The 14,790-nt window shown below is 34.0% G+C and overlaps 2 protein-coding genes across 2 annotated transcripts; one reads left to right on the top strand and one right to left on the bottom strand.

The window, feature by feature from the left end:
* Positions 1-12,220, top strand: LOC128199285 (uncharacterized; the record flags this gene model as incomplete). The annotated part of the gene is given in 12 exon segments (XM_052888184.1): positions 1-233; positions 625-803; positions 1,073-1,149; positions 1,314-1,862; positions 2,731-2,848; positions 3,235-3,364; positions 3,796-3,868; positions 4,006-4,142; positions 4,562-4,762; positions 5,062-5,196; positions 5,370-5,546; positions 5,775-12,220. Coding segments are annotated over 12 exon segments (2,071 nt in total), but the record flags the coding sequence as incomplete, so codon positions are not given.
* A 619-nt stretch (positions 12,221-12,839) lies between these two features.
* LOC112050263 (cytochrome c oxidase subunit 6C) lies at positions 12,840-14,687 on the bottom strand. The gene is made up of 3 exons (XM_024088492.2): positions 14,529-14,687; positions 13,718-13,887; positions 12,840-12,987 (listed from the first exon to the last, which is right to left on the bottom strand). Exons 2-3 carry the CDS (start codon positions 13,885-13,887, stop codon positions 12,924-12,926), a joined length of 234 nt encoding a protein of 77 aa, XP_023944260.1. The 5' UTR covers positions 14,529-14,687; the 3' UTR covers positions 12,840-12,923.
* Between the last annotated feature and the right edge of the window lie 103 nt (positions 14,688-14,790).

Raw genomic sequence — 14,790 nt, 5'->3', positions numbered from 1 at the left:
AGCGGAAACGTTCACCGAACAATCTGAACCAGAGACGGCTCCCGAGCTGGTCATCTGTGAGGACCTGGAAGGCCAGTTGGAACAGATACTGATCACCACAGAAGCGGCCCTCGGGATGGAGAGGGTTAGAGCTTGCTTGTCTCTACTCACGGCTGCCAGAAGAGGACTGGATGATACGGAAATATTGGACTTGTTGGCCCATGACGATCTATTCAGAAGCGAGGAGACCTATTGTAAGTGTAACTGTATAATTTGGTAATTTAACAGAACAGGCTTGGGGATCGCTTATAGCCGGTGCACATAGGTCGACAACAGGGAGGACCATCGAGGACGTTTCTGTTAAGGAAACAATACAATATTTAACATAGGCAACACTCTCTCCACCACCACTCAACACGCTTTAGTCTATGATTGCAATCGGCCCGCAAAAGTGATCTAATACAGAATTAAATAAGTACCACATTATTTTATTGGACTTCTAGTCCTAACAACTCTCCTCTGACCATACAAATCCTCTGCAATGTCACGTGAGGCAGACTTTAGCTTACCAGAAAATTCGCCATTACTTTAGGATTAAAGCTATTTATTGAGATAAGTTAATTATTTTGTCGACAATTGTTACAGTTCCATGGGCACCAGGGGCTCTTTTGTGGCCTCAGTTGGGGGCTCTATTGGCCCCCTGGCTGCGGTGGGACTCGCGAGGGGCGGCTCGTTGGCGGGACGCGGCGCTGGCCGTCACGGCAACGGACCGGTATGCGTCACATGTGCACGCCGCGAGACAGATTCTTGTTGAATACTACGAGGTGACTAAGTGTTCCAGTTTTTTGTAGTTACAAATGACGGGTCAAACAGTTAGTCAAAAACCTAAAGTCAATCTAAACTAATCAATCGTATTAATAGACGTTACTTAACTCAAGAACTAATACATGAAAACAATTTGAGTTTCTCCCCAAATACATATTATAATTTATGATCTCAAGTTCCTTAAACTTCAAGTTCAATATTGAGGAACGTCATTTAATGTAAGCCTTGGAAGTTCAATCTGCCTCAACTATTGAATAAATAATTCCAGGGTGCGTGGTTCGTAGAAAACGATCCAAAAATGAGCGGCCGATTAATTTCACAGGAGAACAAATTTTCTGATGAATGGTGAGCTACTTTTCATTCTTATTTTTGTCTTTTACAAGTGCAATATCTTGCAACTATATTTTTTGAAAATGCCATATTACCATCATTTGCTGCCAAGCATGATATACTTTAAGGGCCGAAATACAACTGACAGGGCCTTAAACAATAACTAATTCTCATTTCAGGTATAACACGAGAAAGTTCGACGAGCTGCCATTCCAACACTACCACCTTCTAAAAGAAGACCCAGAAGCCTTTGCCGTCAAACCTTATTTCACCCAATTAAATTGGATTCACGATAAACTCGCTGCCACTGGTTGTGGCCTTTTCCTCGAAGACATAGCACTAGTCCACATAGACCCGCTACCAGAGCATCTAAATATCCTCAAAGAAGTTTTCGAGACACATTCCTATGCGCTAGATTACGACCATAGACAATTTTTCGGCCTTCTCAGAACTACGATGGAGAAAAGACATCGTGCTGGGATAGAAATAGATAGCGATATAGTGCAAGAGTGGATGAAAGAAATTTTCGAACCTCCAGTACCAACATTATACCCAGCGAACGAAGAATTTTGGAAAGTTACGGAGAACAGAGAAAAACGGGATATGTTTATGATTGAAGGTTTCGACACTAAGTCCTATAATTTGATAGTGAGGTTCGATACGAGGGGTAAATTTGTGGCGACAGTGTCGACGGAACGAGAAGAGATTTGCGTGTGGGATGTCGTAAAGTAAGTTTTAAGGTTATAATGTTAATTTGTTTAAACAAATACTTTGCACAAGTCCAAGAGTCCCATAGATTAAACAGCAGCAGAAATGTTTTTTTAACGACGTCAACAAACCAGCTTGTGGTGAAATGACAGGCATAAGAGTAGTGGCACCTAAGCATGATTTTGCGGGGCACAGTGGGGCAAAGGGCAGCATTCTTGTACTAACGAGTTGTAGATGTTATCATAAATGAGATATTCCTCAAATATCTTTATATAATACTAGCGGACCCGGTCAAGCTTCGTTTTGACATAAGTGCACTTATTCTCTATCCGTACTCTACCCTTCTATACCTCTACCCCTACCCTACCCCTACCCTACCCCTACCCTACCCCTACCCTACCCCTACCCTACCCCTACCCTACCCCTACCCTACCCCTACCCTACCCCTACCCTAACCCTACCGCTTGACTCTTAAACGTTTGTATGGGGAATAGAAAAGGGCAATTTTTAGGGTTTTCCCGGAAATTATTTGATTTTCTCACCTTTTAAACCTTTCCTATACCTCCACGAACATTTCAAGACCAAGATAAGATAAATCCGTTAAGCCGTTCTCGAGTTTTAGCGAGACTAACGAACAGCAATTCATTTATATATATATATATTGAGATTAATAATATCTTTATATAAATATCTTCTCCATTCAACCATTTCATAATTATTAGGATAATGAACATATTACCATCCTTATCCTCAAGATTAACGAGCTAGAGCTGACGACTCGAAATGTCTTATACCGCGTCAATTATGATCACTGATTAAAGAAGTAAATTAGCTTTTAGCGTTTTCCGTTCTGTGATTATGACAATGAAGACGTATTTTACTTTTCAGGTGTAAGTTAGTGAGAAAAATAGTGGGAATAACTCACCCGATCAACCTAGTTCCGATCGATGAGTATCGATGTGTGGTGTTGTGCAGAAGAGAGCTGAAGGTGTATGACCTAGACCAGGTAAGAATAAATTACGATTAAATCTAGCACTTATATTATTTAGGACACATATTCTGCATTCGCAAAGATTATACGACTCTGGCTAACTCGTTAAAGAAGATATTTCTTTTTAGATTTCTAATAGTAGTAAAAATAAACAACTTTAGATATTCAATTTTCTAAAAATGGACATCGATTGAAGCCTTTACCACTACCAATAATATCACGCCTCAAACTGAATATAAATCATTTTAACATATAGATTCTGTAGAAAAAATTTTTTTTTTAATTTTTTAATTTAAGTAATATATTAATATAATAAAGTCACGTCATATACAACTTTGCAATTTAGAGAGCTTTAAAATAATTCCAGATCTGTAGTTTAAAAAAATGATTAATGGTTCCAGGGTAAATACGTGGTAGCCCTAAAAGGCGTGATGAACCAGAAGATGCCCTACTACGGCCTCCACGACCCGAAGCATCTTGTGGCTCTTTCCAGGAACCGGATGTATGTCAACCTCATGAATATTGAAACTGGTGAGAAGATTTAATGGTTCTTTTTTTTAGTTTTTAGCTTCTTTTTTGTTGTTGAAAATAGTGTATACTAGTGAATAAAGCGTATTACTACTTTAGTTTCTAACTTAAATTGTTCGTTGACAATAATTATTGTTGTATAAAATGAGCCCTACTATTCTTCGTTTACATAATTAGATAACATTGGTACACTAAAAGTAAAAGAAAAGTAACTGTACCTACCTACACTGAGTCTACAACTTTGAGTCAATAAAATACTCGTATATCAATGAACTGTACCTACATTCATTGATATACGAGTATTTTAATGACTAGACTCAATGTAGGTACAGTTACTTTTCTTTTACTTTTTGTGTATCAATGTTTTCTAATTATGTAAATGAATAATTAGAGCAACAGTACAATAGTTATTTTTTTTATATTTTTATGTACAGGTGACTGTGTAACGACGTTCAAGGCTGGAGAAGACAGGTTCCTAAACTCACTTCTCGTGTCTGGCGATGGAAGGTACATGTTCGATTTAAATCTATCCAATCATCTCGAATTTTATTAATACGTATGCCATATAGACCTATAGCTTGAAAATAATAAAACGTATCCCACTTCTGATTTAATGTATTTTTGTAAAAAATTGTTCTTTTCAGAGTTTTAGTGTGTGGCGATGAAACTCAGAAACCCTTTCCCCTGCTTGTGTGGTCGTTGACCTCAAGAAAATTGTTATATGACCTCAGAATACCTCACCACGACTTCATCACCTCAAGGGCCGCGATTACTTATGAAGGTATTTCCACTTTATACTAATATTATAATTAAAATGATTTTATTGTTTGTTTGTTTATTTGCATTGAAAAAGCTCTAAAACTACTAAACCGATTTTATCGCCATATTCCCACAGAAATGGGAATTACAAATGGGATAAAATATAGCTTATGTTACTCCCTGTAATAATAACATAGCATAGTAATAATAATAATATTCATCCGTGAAAGACAAATCGGCCCAGTAGTTTTTATGTTTATTCGTGACATACAAAATTCCTCTTTATAACATTAGTGTAGATGTACAACATTGTACATGCAGCCTAACATAAGGATAATAATCCTTATAAATTTACTAAAAGCTAAAAAAAATACAACTTCAACATTTTTCTACTCTTTTTCATCATATTTCTTCTCACTGGAAGCCATTTTTTTCCTCTAGGTTCCTACGTTTGTGTGGTTTCACGCGAACTAGACGAGCCAAGTCCAAACTTCATCGTGGTGTACGACCTTCAGTCGGGGACTCTGTTCAAGAAGTGGAAGCCGGGCTGCGACACCGTGGCTCTGGCGATCAGCTCCGTCGACGGCTGCGTCGTGTCAGGGCTCGCTGATACGAGGATATTGGTCTGGGATTTGGTTACTGGTGAGAATTTTCTTTTTATACAAAATTCGAAGGAAGAATTCTCTAAAAAAAATATGATTATCTTTGTCAATTATTGCGTCAGAATGCGCTTCAGATTTAAGAAAATTATATGTATAACAAAGCACGACTTATGAGACAATATTTAAATGCTTTAAAACGAATCCCAATAGTCTGTAGAGTATTTATCCCTTAGTAATTTATATTTAGAGTTACGTCGAACTAAAAGTAAACTATTCTTGCTATTCCGATGAAGGAACATACAACAATTTATAGTTCTTCAACTTCTGATGACTTTTCAGGCAACTGCAGGTTGACATTGCGGGGACACGTAGCAGCACCGTCCCTTTTGAGGTTGTCGAAGTCAGGCGGAGTGTTGCTGTCTACAGACCACACGTGCAAGGACCTATCTGTCAGATTATGGGACCTACATACTGGTAACTAATAAATAAATAATAAATAAATAACTGGTAACTAATACTAAACACTAATTATAACTGTTTTAATTAACCAACTAAACAATGGTATATTCTAAAACTCGGCATGTATTTTTTTGTTAACATCACTTTTGGTCCTTCGAGCCGGATAAACTCTATATTTTGAATTCCAGGCAAACTAATAGCAGTTTACACACCACCGGAAAGGATAACGTCCTGCGAGGTCCTACTCGGCGGATCAGTGATAGCTTTAGCATTGGAGAACTATAAAGAGATACTGTGCGTCAAACTGCACGGTCCGTCCGTGGAGTCGGTGAAAAATGGAAAGGAATGCGAGTTTGATGATACAGGCGAGTATTTGTAAAAATTACAGTCTCAAATTCAGAAGTGTGCTTCTAACCATAGACAATTTAATATGTTTTTTCTCTTTATGCTGCAGAATGAGCGATTTATTTGAGTCGAAGCGTTTACAATCTTCGTCATCGTTTAGATTAAAAGCATTTCAACTTGACAAAGGCGCCTGTTTCCCTAAGATTCGACCTTCACTTTAATTATTTGTATTTGTGTTACTTTAACAGGGTACGGTCAAGAGGAGAACGAAGGAAAGACATTCGACGTGCGGGGTGCAGAGACCACCTGATAAAGAGCCGCCGGTTCAACTCGTTAGCAATAATCTGTGGTTATGTATCATTATTAATTACATAAAGTTATAGTTTTAATATTACGTTCGTAGCTTTTAATACAAAACGTTCTCAGATGTACTTACTCTCAATAATCTTCGTAGAGTACTTACCTACTCCTAAATACCGTATGGCATAGGTAATATATTTATAATAGAATTGCCAACGATTTCTATAGAGTACAAATATTAAGATTCCATTCCTTTTTTATCATATTCATTTTAAACGTACAACTTTTATTTTAATTATCATAATCCACAACGTCGAAGAAGATAGCATTATTGAAGTAAAACTTCTATAAGAACGCATAACTTGGGTTGTAAGCAAGAGAATACGTTACGAAAATTGTAATCGGGAGAGACGAACGGACGTTCTAAATTGAGAGTTAAAGAAGTTTTACTTTAGTCGTTTTTTTATGCAAATATTTTAAGCCCGATTTTAAAAATAAATGATTGAAATTCTTTTGGAAAAGGATACAAACTGAAAAATTCCAGGAGTTTAAGATTTGTTGTAAGAAAAAAATGTTTCGAAATTGTTGTAAAATTATTTATTCAAAACAAATGTGATATTCAACTGTAGAAATTTGACTTGTGACACGCTCCGCGCGTCTCGATATCACATGGGTTTTAAATATATCTTACAGTTTTTTTTTTAATTAAAGAACGTTTTGTTTGAAAGCGACGTAACTTCGTTAGATACCAACATTTATATTAAGGATACAGTTTAAATATTTAAATGGTAGTTTGCATTGTGTGCTGGTAACACAATGGTGTTCATTTCAAGGGGCGGGCCTCGGATTTTTGTTATTATGGGGCGCCACTGTGTGTCACAAATTAATATAATTTTATTTTATAATTATCCTTTTCTAGGTGCATTTTTTTGTAGTTATTCTCAAACGTAAGAAAAATAAATAATTTCGGATTTATTATTTACCAACTAATAAGCAAATAATTGGATAGTAATTACTAATTAATGAATAATTAAAAAAATTTACACATTTATTTTTATATATTTTTTATTTTTAAGTGCCAAAGAAAAGAAGTAGTATTGGCCGCGAGACAAATTTCCAATTTTAAAATCTTAATTAGTTTGAAGTTATTTGCACATAACCAAACCCCCTATTGTATACTTATTAAATAATATTAATTTTATATTATTTATTAACTATATGTACAATTATAGCTACAAACTAATTGCAATTTTAGCTACAAACTTTATTTCTGTTTTAAATTTTTTTCTTCCGTACCAAATGTTATTATTTACTGTTTTATTTTTCTGGCACTGCTGGGCCCAAAAAAGTTGGGCGAAAAAGCACTTGCTTGCTAGGCTATAAGTGATTTTTTCTATCGTGTGGCCATAATCATATTTCACACATTTTCATGTTATAGTAGATAATGTAAGTTAGGTATAGTCATTCTATAAAATAACCAGATAACTAAGTCCTCGTCTGCGCGGTGCAGGAGAGTGAGTATAGAGCGGGCGATAATACCGTGCCCATTTCTATGCTTACGAGTACAAAGAGGTAAAGTTTGTGGTATTGTAGAGGTTAATCTGGATATACTTAACCGATTTTAAAAATTCTTTTACCACTAGAAGGCCACGTTATTTGTGAGTGTCATAGACATTATTTTATTCCTATATTCTCACGGTAACAGGAACTACGCGGGTGGAACCGCAGGCGTCGGCTAGTAATGAATAAATGATGAATGCACCTACCACCTGCTCTCCACTCACTCCCCTTTGCCGTCACACACCCACGCCTCTGTACTACGCAGAAGACGATTTTCCATAGAAGTATGGACAATTTCATAACATACGGTGGCGCTCTTTGTTAGGTTTTAAACGTAATGTAAAAACAATACAACATGTTAATTCAATACGCTTATTTTTATTTATTTATTCTTTTTTTAATCAAATCACAAAGACATTTTGAAAATAAACTTGAACAATATGACGATTCTCATGGGTGACTGAGTGAACGCATAATGTCACTGCTCAATTGAACGATTGATTGATAGATTATCATGAAATGATGAACGTTTGTATACACATTGGCAGGGATACTAAAAAGAAAATAAAATAACTTTCATCCAGAAAAATGTACTTTCTTAGCGATAGAAAAATGTAAGACACGCAAGAAAAAAAATAACAGTTACAATCAAAACATAACAGTTGTACAAATCAGATTAAAAGAAAGGCAGCAGCCGAGATCATCTTCTCCTATGTCTGAGATCGGCCCTGGAACTTTCTTTCTTGGTCGGATTAATCATCGGGAGAATTATTGGATTCCTCGATGCTGATTCCCGTTTTATGCCCATTCAACAAATTTCAGAATGTACCAGATAAGATTTTTCAGAAAATTCAGAAATCCATTTCTGGTCTAACGTTTTAAAAGGATATAATATAGTAGTTATGCCTATACAATATACATAATATGTGTCATACAGACCTAGGTAAGTACTATCTTACAAAACTTTCACGATTTGCCTTTGTGTATCATAAACGTCAAAAACTAAGGCACAGTAAAATAAGTATATATTTTTACTGTGAGTTTACTTTTACCTACTTGTTTAATTGATTGCATGAATTCGTGAAATTAAAAAGTAGTAATTGAAAGTAGATTCGTGAAATTCAGGCCATTCGTGAAAATATTATTGTCCATAGTCCTTGAGGTGAAAATGAAGCAAGAGCTTAGTCAATATTAAGTCAAGTACCTATCGTTTTTCTGAAGCCTGGATACGAACTACGATGACATTCAGCACAGGTCACGCGTGAGAATCGATTTATTACTTGCTCAATTATTATTTTATATTTATTTCTTTTTGAGGCCTAGAGGGTACAAAGCTAAGTATTGATTGATATGATTGATTGATTGTGTCTGCACAAGTTTGTAGCATTTTTTCCGAATTTGAGAATATTTTCAATGTATTTTTAGCAACATACATCGGCATTTTAAACGTGCTGTTTTTTTAGTTACCTAGACTTATTTGTGGCGACACAAGAAAAAAATGCTAGATTGGCACTTGTGAGAATATAGAGCAAATGTTTTTTATTTTTTTTCAAAATAATACATTAAAAATAAAATAAAATAAAATTAGGTACCTACGTATGTTTATTTGAAATATTTGGTTTTTTACCAAATAGATACCTTCATTAAAAAATAAAACACAATGTAACTACACGCACAAATTTTATCTGTTACAAAAATGAGGTGAACAACACAACCGACTAAATAAAAATTAAGACTATTAGCCACTTTTGTTTGCCTCAGTATCGACGCTAATAACATATCTAATAGTATTTATAGTCTTTTCCTAGTACCCTATGAAAAAATGCTACAATCTTCTCATTATATTTACAATAAAATAAGCAGAAAACAGTTAGGTGTACCTATTTTACTGCCACTTGAAAAATAAACTTTAGTAAACCTATATAATAATATAAGATTGTAATCAAACACTTCTATATATTTTACGCATATAGAAGTTTTTGAAGTTAATAAATTAACCAAAAGGAGATGGTTCTTTATTACATTGATGTAACATATACTTACTAAAATGCAGTGAGTATAAATGAATTAGTAATTTTATTTAGTAAGAAAAAATCATAAAATAAAAAAGGCATATTTTTCACTTTGCATACTAGAAGACCCCCTTTACTAAGGGAGAGGACACACGGTGCGGCGCTCTGCATATAAATATCAATGCACACGGTGCCGCACACCGCGTGTGTACAGCGATGCGGCAAAACGTCTCCGGTGCGGCGCCGCACCGCACCGTGTGACCTCTCCCTAACGGCATGCAATGCCAATTTGTTGTAATAATTCGTACATTTATATTTTGTTAAAAATCCTTTGTTACTTTGTATGATTTGAGTGTTTTTAAGCGTTAAAAATTACCTAGCAAATTCCGCGTTGGGTCTATATCTCCCAAAATATTTTATTTTATAGGTATCACCTATATATTTATCAAAACTCGTTGACTGGAACTTAGAAGCAATCAGTGCCTGGGTAAAAAATGGACAGATACAAATAGCGACGTTAGTATTACTTATATCTTCACGATCTGTCTGGACCGTCTCCTTTGAAAAAAAGATTGCGCCCAAATAAAATATTAATTAGTAAATTTAAAAAAAACGTTAATGTTTTGATCTATTACGCTTATTAATTAAAATATAATAGTAATTAATTGTATTAAATTGATTCTTTATAATATTAATATACCGTACTAATAGATAAAGAAATCGATCAAACTTGCTGAATTAACCGCGGAGATAATTTTAACGATAATGAATATTCGATTTTATATTACAAAAATATCTCATTGTGACAAATCGGATGAACGTGAAACGACCTACCTACGACAAGCGTATTCTATTAATGTTTTTGCTTGTCAGTGGTTTTTGCTTGTACCCATTTTACCTACTTCACCAATAATTCTATATAAAAATCAGTTGCTTCAGGTAGGCCTCTCGTATTTTAAAGCAGATTTTGAAATGCAAGTTGGTTCAACTAATCGAAGCTGATTCTACCGGAAATCCGGAAGAAAATAGCAGTTACCAATATTTGAAATTACGGACATGTCCCAAAACTGGCAACATATGTCATGCCAGTGAACTTGTACTAACTTCATTGTTGTTCTCATTTTTAAATATAGAAAAAATGTAAGGGAATGATAACAAATTATTTGGTAGGTTAATATGCTATTTACATCAACGATTTTATAATATTAGTTATGTTACATGCCTACAAAACCACCGTAAAAACAGATCGTTTACCTGCTTAACTGAACGCACACATACACGATTTTGTGTTTACTTACATTACCTTTATATGTATGTGCATATAGTTTTTAAACTTCCTGAATACACAACTCGACATTGTAGACAATATTTATATTTAGGTATTATTTGTATAAATAACTTTCGTTGTTTGCTACTAGATTGTATGACTAAATAAAATGACAATTAGCCGACGATAGTGACATACCTAATATTATAAAATCTTTGATTTTCATCCAGTTTATGTTCACTTTGAATATAGTAAGAACGGTACTTGTATCATGAAGTTTTAATCTTTTAGTTGCCTAATAAAATACGTTAAGTATAAAATTAACGTTTTACAAATGCGATTCATTTCTATGGAAATGTATCTACGTAATGCACAAAAAACTTATCATAAAAAGACCAACTTTTCTACAACTATTTAATAATAATTATCTCGTCTTTTCTCTGCAATTTTGTTAAAGTTACTTAATTAAGCCTAAACTTAAGTACCTAGATATATACCTAAAAATTCTTCTAAACCTAATTATCGAGCCCTAAGTTATTAGGACATTAGTAAGCGAATGAAGTACCTACCTAAAACCGGCATTTTCCGAACAGTGAGCTCGATTTTTTGAAAAATATACGTTAATTCAAGTGACACGAATAAATCAAGATCGAAGCTCGGCTTACATTGGTAATGCCATTTATTACATTTTGTCGTATTTACTGATAAAATAAAGATAACAAGATGGTGCTTCAATGATAAAATGTCTATGTTAAGGCGACATTTACCTCTTTCTACCCTCGACTCAGCGTTGAAAACTTGAGAGTGATGTATCTCATCACGAGATGGCGTTATGCATTGCACTCATTCGTCGGTTGAGGCCTTAGACCATGGTCTAAGGTAAAGGCCGTACAGACTACTTTAGTATTTTAGTCGAGTGCGAATGATTTTTGGACGGTAAATTCAAAAATTGTTCGTACTCGATTAGAAACTAAAGTAGTCCTAACTAGGCTTTACAGCAAAAAAACATCAATATTCTTTTATAATATGGCAAGTTCCTTGATGACATGCATCACACTCCCATGATGACAACGGGCAACGGGGGAAAGACTGCGCGGGTGTGAAATCGTGCGTGTGGGTAGTGAGATGCATCAGTCGTGGGTTTTTCATTCATCTACACGCCTCCCAGCCCGCGCGGTCCATTGGGAGTGTTACGAACGAAGTTGCCAAGCTATAGTAAACATTCGCCTGCTCTACAATAATTACTAATCTAGGTCATGCTTCAATTGAAAGTTCGCTATTCGGAAAACGCTAACGAAATCTTCGCACATCCTTGTTCGTAGTGTATTCTAGTTAAGTGAATGTAGGTAAACAAAACAGGCTGGTCCCTGTACTGAAACCTCGTAAGCCTCATAAGCCTACCCAACATTTTACCATTGAGATTTGCGTAGAGATAAATTAAAATTAAAATGTTACGTGTAAATTGCAGATATGTATTCAATTGAATTGTTAAATTATTTATGTATTCCGGAATGATACGTATAAATCGATGTCCTGATTAAAATTATCTTAATTATGTTTTGTTTTATTTCCTGTACCTAATCATAAATTAATCGCAACGGCTCACGGCAAGGTTCATTATGTTTATAAATATTTTGTCACGAGAAAAGAAATAGCAATGATTTTGTTTATCAGTTACTGAAAGTTCTCGATCAAAAACCTAATTAAAAAATGTTTAAAATAAGTGGATCTTGTATGAGAAGTTAAAACACATTCAAACATTGACGTAACCGACGACATTATATCGTACCTACGGTACAATACAATTTTGTACCTATGCTACAGCCTTTCTTGACGAGTAGGTACTGTTTACCAACAAACAAATTAAAAATGAGGGTATAAATCACTAGTCATTTCACTCCTAATAATAATTATAATTAACTTGTTCATATGTTAAATTAATGTTTTTATGAAACTTATTAATTGATATCGATATAATAAATTGAACCCGTATTCCATATATTAGACGAAGATAAATTGTTAAAAAATTAAATTTGACATGAGTCAACTATTAAGAATTCTTTTCATAATATGTTAGGTACTAACCACTTATGAGCTCCTGAAATTTTAATAAAAAGGCCACTGGAGCATTCAAATAGACATTTGTTTTTAAAAAGTAAATTAAAACAAATAAAGCTTTTTGGTTATCTTTTTATTTTAAATTATCATACATATATAATTACAGCAAATAATACAACTACGTAACAGCCACGCCTAAATTAGCAAGATTGGAATAGACCCTTCTGGCGCATTTTTTCAAACTCCTTCTCAGCATCATATGTCCTGTGAATATAGATTTTGAAATTAATAACTTTAAAATAAATTTTACTTTGAGAATTTGAAACCTAAATTATTAAGTACTGGCTAGCATTCAATTGTAAGACCAAAACTTGAAAAAAAGAAACTTTGTTCTTAAATTATAATCACACTGTTTATTTTTCATTTGAGGCAGACTAAAATCTAATTGGTTTTGGATTAATCCATGCCTGTTGGGACAGTTTAGATTATTATATGCACAAGCACCTAAATTATGTTTACTTAAATGGATGGAAACAAAAGATACTAAAAAAAAAGAGTAAGAGAATTTTCCACATAAACATCTACACTCCTGCCACAAAATCTGTTTTTATTGAAATGATGTGTGATGTGATGTGATGTTTCTGATCTCTATATAAAAAATACTGCATAAAATCAGTCCAATAGTTTCAAATAAAAAAGATTAGTTATTGGTGGTAAGTCTTTTTGTCTAATTTTGTTCATTTAAAAATATTTAAAATAGTTTACAGAAATACAAGAGTCTATCCCGCCATGCAGTCTCACCTGCATAGTTACGGTTCACATAAGAACATGGGGATAAAATATAGCCCATAGAACCTGAGGATAGTGTAGCTTCCCAACAGTGAAAGAATTTTTAAAATCGGTTCAGTCGTTTTGGAGTCTATACAAGGCAAACAAACAAACAAATCTTTCCTCCTCTTTTTTTATTAGTACAGATATAATTTTTTAAAAGTACCTGTAGAACTCTGCGTATCTCTTCTTACGGGGATTGCCAACCAGCTGCTTGGTGAGGACGCCGGCAATGCCTGACAGTGTCAGAGCAACAATCAGGTTACGCTTGATCACACTGTTCAGGAGCCCTCGCATCTGAGGCTTAGTGACCGTGGAAACTACCTTGTCTGCCATCTTTAAAAAAAAACAATTAAGTATTAACTAACATTTTTGTGTCTAGATGTAGACCAAAACAATTTTTTTATTCAAATTATTACTATATATAAAAGAAGGATGTTAATATTCCACTGTCCTTAATTACTTGGTTATATTTTCCTTAAATGTGATAAGTACTACCTATTTTATTTTGTTAATAAGTAATAGAAAAAAATTAATATCTCACTACTTTCTGTATCATGACAATTGAAATTGAAATGGACAAATTCTAGTAACTATAGCAAAAAGTATTGTGTCCTGGGGTTCAATTACTGCAGTAACTTCATTTAGAAGCACTTAATAATAGCGAAGGTTATCTATCCTTATCTCAAAAAGTAAGATAAAAACGTGCACGTTCTTAAAATACGTATCGTTGTTAAAGTACGTACGAAAAATAATAAAAATCAACTAACACTTTTTGTAAATCAATAAAAACAAAAGCTATTAATTGCTACATTAAAGTTGCAATTTTGAAAACATCCGCTGTGAGGATATTATTGACGTAATTACATAACATTGCGCTGGACGTATAAATGGAAATTAAATGCCTGATATAGTTTAATATTATAAAATATCTTCGTAAAATACATGTAAATTGATTTTTGTAACGAAATACTTACGTTTATGGCTTGATCTTAAAATTTTTAAATCAAGGTGGTCGCAAAATCACAGCAAGTGTATTTTATTTTTTTAACTGGTATAATTATTTCACGGCTCTGAGTTCATAATCGTTTAGACTTTAGTGCACTCTTCATTGTTGTCTTTAATCTATGGTCTGTTCTGTGAATCTGTGATACAGTTTTTTTTATTTAAATGAAATGGCTATACGGCTCTGAGTTCTTTACTTTTTGAACCTTTTTAGTAGAGTGGTAGAGGCTGCGA

Source organism: Bicyclus anynana, chromosome 2 (genome assembly GCF_947172395.1).
Source record: "Bicyclus anynana chromosome 2, ilBicAnyn1.1, whole genome shotgun sequence".
NCBI lineage: Eukaryota > Metazoa > Arthropoda > Insecta > Lepidoptera > Nymphalidae > Bicyclus > Bicyclus anynana.
This window is presented reverse-complemented; position numbering and strand designations above follow the sequence as displayed.